This window comes from Morone saxatilis, unplaced genomic scaffold (genome assembly GCF_004916995.1).
Source record: "Morone saxatilis isolate NCDOM2014 unplaced genomic scaffold, NCSU_SB_2.0 Contig21, whole genome shotgun sequence".
Lineage (NCBI taxonomy): Eukaryota > Metazoa > Chordata > Actinopteri > Moronidae > Morone > Morone saxatilis.
Genome location: NW_023339774.1, coordinates 18641862 through 18650706, shown reverse-complemented (window position 1 = coordinate 18650706; position 8845 = coordinate 18641862). Strand labels below are relative to the sequence as shown.

General features: G+C 37.7%; 1 protein-coding gene across 6 annotated transcripts in view; it reads left to right on the top strand.

The window, feature by feature from the left end:
• The window catches only part of fcho2 (FCH and mu domain containing endocytic adaptor 2), a 40803-nt gene that overhangs the window by 22984 nt on the left and 8974 nt on the right, over positions 1-8845 (top strand). For 4 of the 6 annotated variants that reach the window (XM_035668438.1, XM_035668437.1, XM_035668436.1 and 1 more), the window contains 10 exons: positions 114-158; positions 320-389; positions 516-540; positions 828-884; positions 2167-2224; positions 2424-2599; positions 4999-5023; positions 6453-6492; positions 6630-6715; positions 8446-8529. In XM_035668438.1, coding sequence (XP_035524331.1) covers positions 114-158; positions 320-389; positions 516-540; positions 828-884; positions 2167-2224; positions 2424-2599; positions 4999-5023; positions 6453-6492; positions 6630-6715; positions 8446-8529 — 666 coding nt within the window. The remainder of the gene's footprint in view (positions 1-113; positions 159-319; positions 390-515; positions 541-827; positions 885-2166; positions 2225-2423; positions 2600-4998; positions 5024-6452; positions 6493-6629; positions 6716-8445; positions 8530-8845) is intronic. The other 2 variants (XM_035668441.1, XM_035668440.1) reach the window with 1 other exon arrangement.

Below are 8845 nucleotides of genomic sequence, written 5' to 3'. Positions count from 1 at the left end.
GTGTGTGTGTGTGTGTGCGATTATTGCGTGATGTACATTCACAGCATTCACAGCAGTGGGTCATTGACCCTTTCTGTGCCAAATGAACCTAAAATATTTTTTTGTCTCATTAGGACCCATTGAATTTGAGGAGTGCAATGCAGCTATTGCTACTGAAGGTAAGTCTTCTTATAAAGTTAAAGATATACAAGAAAGATTTCATCAAATACACTTCAAGTGGCATTTCACTAAAGTAAAGCATTGAATCTTTAAAGGCAGTTAAAACTCATATTATACGTTTGTAATCTGTGGTTAAAAAAAAAAAAATGTTTGTATGAAGGTGCCAAACCAAGAAAGAGAAAACCATTTGGCATCCCAGGTCGTAGGAAAGACAAGGACACAGACTCCACGTAAGTGACAACTTCTGCATCTTTAATCCACTAACAGAATTTATGCGACTCATTTATGTTTTCCCTCTTATAAAAATAGAATAAAATAAAACCCTCTTATCATAATGTGATGATTTTGTTTTCCAGGGAGTCAACAGAAGTTGAAGCTGCTGTGAGTATAATCTTCACCAGTTATTCTTTAACTTTGAGTCCATACTCACATTGACATTTCAGCTTTGCATGTTCAAACAGGAAGAAGTGAATCATTATATTCTGCCGTGTATTTTACTACTTAAACATGTGACTCTCTCACTCTCTCTCGCTCTGCCTCTCTCTCTCGCTCTTTCGCTCTCTCTCTCTCTCTCTCTCCCTCTACCTCTCTCTCTCTGCTCCCTCTTGTTTGTTTTGTAGATTTGCTCGTTCATTTATTCATTCATTCATTTCTCTCTGTGCTTGTAGAACACTGCCAATGGCGCTCCCCCTGGATACTATGGTGCCATAGACATCCAGAATGCTGTAAGCAAGATAATACACACACAAACACACAAAGTAAATATTAATACAATAGTAAATATCCTCTTTATTTGTAAGCAAAACATCAAATTAGCAAATACAGTTCATAAACATAAGGAAAATAGGAGAACTTATTTTTCCAAACATTTTTGCTATCCTATATTACTATTAATGTATCCTCACATCTATATCCAAGTCGCATATATAAATGTTTAATGTGATGATCCAAATAGTAAAAATGTAAGCTCATGGTGCACATGATGACAATCTTTGTTCAGAAGTGTTTTAGCAAAATATTGTGTGGAAGTGTCTAGGGACATTTTCCAGTGTTTTCTTTTTGGGGAAATACTGGAATTAGATTATTCTTAGTGGGTTTCAGTTGTTACAAATGTAATATACCCATGTCCATATGCATTATAATTGAAGATATACAGATAAGGGAGTGATTATTTCCTGTCTGTGTAAAACCTAGGAAGACTGCCATTGATAAATGTGGAACTTTCCATGTATTAAATTATGCATTCTAACTAATTGGCTTTGATGCCAAGACAAATTTAAATTAAAATAAAAATTGCTAAATTTGGACTAGGTTATAAAGTTTTGACTTGAATTTAGTATAAGAAGGGAGATTAACATGCAAACAGAGAAAATAGGTTGAAACCATTCAACAGGTAACTAGAGTTAATTAATTAATTATTAACAGTTAATTGTTTGTCCTATTTTGAGTTGTGTAATGTTACATATATTGACTAATTTACAGCAGTTTGAAAGAATTTCTTGTCAAAAATGTCACTTTAAATTAGAGCTGCAACGATTAGTCGACTAACCGATTAGTCGATCTATGGAAAAATAATTGCTGCAACCATTTTGATCAAATTATTGTTAAAGTCATTTTAATGCAAAAATGGCAGAAACAGCTGTTTTGAGCCTGTCAAAAAAGATTTCCTGTTTTTCCTCTGTTTATTTATCATAGTGAACTGAATATCTTTGAGTTTTGGACAGACAAAATGAGAAACTGGGACCAACATTTTTCACTATTTATTTACAATTTATACGATTAATCTGGAAAATAAACAGCAGATTAATCAATAATGAAAATAATGCACATACTTAAATGTAATTCAACAATAAAATATAAAAAATGTGTGCACAATAAGATGTAAATTAAATAAAAAATAAAATGTATAGGATACACATGCAATGCTATTTTTTTTAACTCTGTTAATTGAACAGTGCAACAAAATTTGAGTTTAAACGTAACTTTTTTTCTGTTTGTGTTTTGTAGAACGTTCCCCAAGTTGATGCAGAGGGCTTCTGTATCAGACCTGAAGTAAATGAAAATGATATCCTTTTCATTGTTTTGATGCTGTTCTCACTCTCAGTCTCAGTCCAGCTTAAAGACAACAAGGGTTGATTGCTATTTGTTTTTCTGTTCACACACGTCTGCAGTCTGAGACCAAGGCCAAATAAAAACAGTCTCTTTCGTATCTTTCTTTTTCTGTTCTGTGCCTGTTGTTTCCTTAACTTTTTTTTTTTGCTCACATGCCAAAGAGAATTCCTTCTATTCGTCCAGCGATTCAGAGGATGAAGATGAACCCAGGAAGTTCCACGTAGAAATCAAGCCCGTTCAGCCAAACAACGGCACGCATCAGAACCGAGCCACCATCGATGAGCTTAAAGCCTCCATTGGAAACATCATCCTGTCACCCTCGACCTCGGTACGGCTCCATGACATGTCCAATACTAAAAATCCTAAACATAGACCTGTTGCTGTCCTCTCCTGCTGCAGTGGAACAGTCTGCCTCTGCAACACTAGAGGGCAACAGGAGAATATCTAACCCCTGTTAGGGTAGTTGGGAAGCCATGAAACCGTACTATGCCTCTTGTAGATGTTTGCCATTAGTCACTCTTTCTTGAAGCTTATTTTATTTACATTGGAAAGGCGTATGTGTTATGTCTAATTTATTTAATATGCCAGATTTGCTTCTGATTCAGTAAGGTGCCTGATCAAACATTTCATGTTTGGTTTTTACTTCAAATTCAGTTTCATGTCAAATGTTTTTTGGGTTACTTTTTTTTTAAAGAAAAAATATCAAAAACTCAGAAACAATCATTTCTGAGTAAAGTATCTGATGTTGTTGGCCCTAGTGCAGACATGCACACATGCACACTGCCCTCCTTGTAGGCACTTAAGGGAAAGCTTTGCGGCAGTGGCCAGGCTATACACACACACACACACACACAGAGCCCAGTCTGATCCATGACCTCAGTCATGGAGCCCTTCATTCAGCTCCTTGTCCCTCAACATCACTCAATCTCTGAATCACTCTCTGCTGCTCCATGAAAATAGCCGCTGCCATTAAAATTTAAAACCACTACTGCTTGTGTGCAAACATGCACCGTGTGTGCACTGAGCTGCTGTTGTTGTTAATGTTGTTGTGGAGCGGCTGAGAGGGCACGCTCAGTGTCGCAAAGGGGGTCTAGTGGGTTTCACCCGCCGCACTCTCCCGGCTGAACATTAAACGAATGTCACGGCATCTTCTTCTCAGCTTAGGCTCAGCTTAGGCTCACTCCCCTCAGCCTCTCCTTTCTTCTGCTGTTTCTCCTCACTGTTTGTCTTGTACCTCACTCTTTTTTTCCTTGTTTCTTTGTTTGCTTTCACTCTTTCATTTTTATTGGAGCCCGCTTGTTCTAGACAGGACTCTGTTGTGGTTATTTATGAATAGTTTATGGGGTTAGTTGCCTAGTTTTTACAAATGTTTTCTTTTTTTCCACCCATGGAATTAATGATAAAGATAAGTTACAAGTTTATAGAGGATGTTTTTTCTATTTAATGTAACAAGATTCAGGAGGAAAGATGTTCTCTTTTAAACCTTTGACTTTGTTCATTGCAGTTTGGTTTCGGTTGTTGTCGAGACTCAAACCCACAATTACTTTCTCATCCTAAAAGTACAAAAAACCCAGACCGCTGTTTGTGTGTGTTGACTCTGATTTGCATTTAAATACCAGAGTAGTCATTACATTACATTTGCCTTCCTCTCTGTCTGTTCACATTTCTGCTTCACACCCTGTTCCTATTTTATATTTACAGAAAAGTTCTGGATTAAAGTTAAAACATACATCCAAGGTGATGACGAACGTTGCATCATCTGGTGTGAATTATTGAGAGATTTTCTTTTCTTTTTTTCCCCTCAGTGCTCATTTTTCTGTCTTTTTCATTTCTCCTCCTGTTCAGTTCCCCCTCTGCGGTGTTCCCTTTATTGAAATAGCAATGGAAGTCGTGTGTGTGTGGCCAGCAAGAGCCGTAATTGAACCCATTTGCCGCTTAGCGCCTGTGGGACTAAACCCTGGCCTCACAGCTCTACGGTGGTTAAACGCTTTTGCTATGTTCCTTAAACCCATTTTGTTTCTTTTTCTCCCCTCCTCCCTTGACAACCCCCACCCCCACCCCAACCTTTCTCCTTGTGTGAATAAATTCTTTATTGAAATTGATGCTCTAAGTTTCCATTGGGTTGGTGACCCTCAAGAGTGTATCTTGCATATCTTGTGTTACGCAGCATGACATGGCAGATTTATGTCCTGAAAAAAAGGCTCTGTAAAGGAAGTTGGTGAAGTGTTGGGGGCACGCTCTCTGTTGTCCCTGACTGATCGGTGTATGGGCTTCCATGCAGGGTTTTGGGCTGCTGAATTTTTCACCCTAGGTTTAACGTCTGGTATGTGTGAGTTGAGAGTAGTCCTGTGATTTACTGTCTTTAACTCTGAAGTGGAAAATTCCCTTGGCCACTGGGAATAATTAATAATACAGTTTTCGACCCTCCTATTTTCATTGTGGTTTATATGTTTAAAATCGTATATATTGTTACATTAACACTATCAAAGGCTTAAGGTTTCGAGGCTTGTAACAAAGCTGAGAAAAACAAGATGACCCTTACGATACTTTCATTTTGTATAATGCATGTTTGTCTGTTCAGAGAATAATCAATTCTGCTTAGCAGTTTTGTCTCATTTGTGATTTTTTTTATCCAACAAATTGAGCAAACCTCTGGCAGGGAAAGGTTGAAAATTCGTGGTGGGTCGCTTGCGTCTTTGATTAATTAATGTCTGTTTTTGTTTTCAGGGACAGATGCGGAGGAACCAGTCCAGTGAGTATTTTCTCTGTCTGACCTTTCTGTATCTGTGTGTTGCTGGATGACTGTGAAGGGGGCCGACTGTACGACTTCTCAACTACATTTTTCTTGGCATGAGTTGTTTTTAAAGAGGTTGTCTTTAAAAAGGAAAATCCAGAAACCTAGCCAAAACCAACATATCCAGAGAAAAAGTAAATAACTGTTCTTTGCTGTAAATGTGAGCTTGAGGGATATTTCCCTCCCATGGTACAAATAAGATTAATTGCTTAATTAGCTGTTTAGGTTTTGACATGTCCGAAATTATCTTTTCCATTCTGCAAACTGGCACAGTTTGTAGAAGGGTAGTTTTGTGTGTGTTTGATTTTGTGCCCAAGTTCTTGAGAAATGCTTGAAGAATAGTTATACATACAGGTCATGTATCATGTTCCATGGGGTGTTAATGCAGGTGTGAAAAAGCACTGAATATAAATCCAAAACGTCCTTTTTATGAGCGAAAAATTTATGTTTTTCTCTTTTCAAAAGCTGCTTTCACATACCGTGTTTGTATGTAACTAAATGGTAATAATACTCACAGTCTGCAGCTCAAACACTGATAGAGTTAAGATCAATTTACACAAGGAACTGCATTGACAGATGTATACTCTACATACGCTTAGGGGTCACAGGAGTATCTACATTAAGCTCTAAGGCCAAGGGGCCTGGTGAGTATGTTTTCACTACAGTAGTTAGCCACCCTGCCTTCCCTTCCCCTCAAAATATCTGCCACAGCCCTCATCTCTGTCCCCTCATCGGAGCTTTTCACACAGCCAGCTGACACAAGCTAACACCACTGACACTGCGTTCTCTCACTGCAAACTTTCTGTTTATGTTTTAAGGATTTACATACATGTATGGTTTTATATTCAGGTCCTCTCAATTTTATCCTCTTACCTCTGGTGCTTAAGTGCTGCTTCAGGTTGCTTAAATGGATCTTCGCAATGTATTGTAACACTTTAGAAAGGGGCACAAAATAACAATGCCTGACCTTTTTTTTTTTTTAGTTACAAAATCACTCCATCCCCTGTTGTAAAGTGTTACCATCACATTAAAAACACATTTGAAGTTAACCCTTTGCAGTATTTGGGTAACATATTAAGGTTTCACTGTGTAAGGCAGAAATAAAAAAAAATATATTGTATCTAACCTGAATCAAGTATATTTCTGTGACTTTTCATGGCATAGGTGGTTCTCACTTGTTGAGTCAAAACCTCAGGTTGTATTTCTGTTTTAAGGTGTGATGTAATTCAAACATGACTTTTGGCAAATCTCTTCAAATACTAGCCGGTGAAAACCTCTTTGTTGGGTTTTTATTTAATTTTTCTGTTTCTCTGAGAGTATATTTTCTGTCGTCACTCTGTGCAGGTCTGTGGGTCCTGATTTTCTGTTTGTTTTTCTTTCACTGCAGGTGATGAGCTGGCAAAACCCAGAGTGCCAACATCATATGAGTATGTATATGTATGAAGTGCTCAGGACTGCCACCACTTTCACCATGTTAACACTATCTATGCTTTGTAAATGGTCTGTTTTGTATGTGTTTGTGCATGTTTTTGACTTGACTCTCTCTCACTCTGTCCTCTTTCAGACTGGCTAACAACGACCTTCTGTCTCTGGACCCGTTCAGCCCGACTCTCGCAGCTGGCTCCTCTCTTTCTGTGTCATCAACAACAGGTAAAGCCTAATTTTTTAATCCTTAAGATTTCAGTCCTGGTTGATTTGGCGACACCCATGGTTACTGGTGGCAACAGAAAATATGGCAAACACTTGTTGAGCAGGTACTTTGTCAAAGATACAACAGAAGAACAACAGGTGTATCTGTTTACAGTGCAGTCAAACAAACTCACATTCTGTTTAAGCCCTCGCCCTATCATGGCGTGAGATTTTTACACAACATCAAGGCGCAGTAAAAGGAATTGGTTGTCTTGCTGAGAAGTTGAGGGTGTGCAGCCTGCAACTCTTCATCTAACAGCTCACTGTGGCTGTTCCTTATTGTTAAATTTCCCCCTTAAAAAAATGTAAAATGGTCCACTGGCAAAAAATATGACTGCTGTCTCGTTTTATATTTTGATGATGATCAGTTACCGCAGTGACAATATACCGCATTGATGACTGCTTCACTGTTTCACAGCAGCAGCAGGAAATGTTAACTTAACACAGCTCTGACAAGGAGTAAAGGGAGTTAAATAAAATGCACAGGATTACACGTATGCATAATTTCCTGTGAATCCCTCCCCCAATTACAGAATATAAATACATTGAATTTCTATACAGACCATAGATCGTTTCAAAACTGGAGTTTGATTTCATGAAAATCTGACACAAGAAGTCTGTTTTTTACTCACTCGGTCGACCCAATGATCCAGTCCTTTTTGCTCTTTCTGTTCCTTCATCTTACCGTCTCTCTATGCACTATGTAGTCTCTCCCCTTCCTTCTCTTTCTTTTTCTGAGCTGCTCAGTTGGAAACCTTTCCTCTCAGGGCAGTCCCAGATGGAGGAACTGACCCCTAAGGTCAACAGAATATTTGACTTTATGCAGTTAAAATAGCAGCCTTCTTCTACCCCAGTTCACCTTTTCAATCATTTTCCAGATTTGTACAGCTCTTAACTATCTAGCCCTTTTCTCTATGCTTACATAATATCTGTATATTTTAAAGTATTTGCAGTTCTATATTACATACTTTATGTGAGCTATTCCTGCCTTACTTTTTGTTTCATATAGATATTCCCTAAATAAGTCTCCACAGTTCTCCAGGAAACATTTTAGTGTTTGTTTTACTTTCAAGGTTTTTGAAACACACAGTGTTAATAGTGTGACTCTCATGGCTTTACATGCATTACACCAGTGTTTAAACAGAGTGACATTAGCGCTGACCCATTGCCTAGGTTAAGCATAATCCACAGTTAATTGGCACCTAGTTGAGGTCAGAGAGTCGGCTATAAAGCCCACTGGCACATATGTTGTCAAACAGTGTCTCATTACTGTCAAAGGTCTCGGCTTAAAAGTCAAAAGAGCATCACAGAGTGCCCTGATTAAGATATGGTGAATGGAATCAAGTCCCCGCTTACAGCCTGTTAAATCTCTCTGTGTACAGTGTAGCAGTATTAGCAGAAATGCACACATGACACATTAAACAAGTGTAGGCTGTGAGGTATTAAAAAGATTAAACACTTACTGAATGAAGCAGCGATTGTAATTTTTTGGGGGATTTTTTCATTTTCATCACTGTATATCATATATTGTATTTCTGTTTATTTTGTGTATTTTTTTATTTTTTATTTTTTTCCCTGGTTTACGTATTGTTTTTTAGTTTGCTTTTTGTTTTGTTACAATGCCATTGTCTGCATTTAAATTACCTGATGTTTTATTGGTTTGATATATTTATTTGAACTTCTCTTGTTAGACCTTGCCTCTATCTTCCTTTCAATCCCTCCATCTCCATCTTTTCTGATGAATGACTCAGACGTCTTTCTGCCAGAGGCATCAGGTAAAATGTGTGTGCTCTGTTTATCAGACAGTGATTTAACAGAAAGAACTTGAAGCATTCATCAACTACTGTTGTGCCTGGTATTTCTGTTCAATTTTAGTTTTTCTTTATGTAAACAGCGCATGCATTCTTCATTGTGTCTAAAATCAGGGTCATCGCTTTGCACATTTATTGCTGATATTTCTGTTAGGATAGGACACCAAAACGATGGTTACACAGAGTTAACATATGTTTTAATCTTACTGTGAGCTACAGTAGATAGTAATTGTTCATGTTACAAGAAAAATGTGTAACAGTCATTAACTAAAGATTTAAT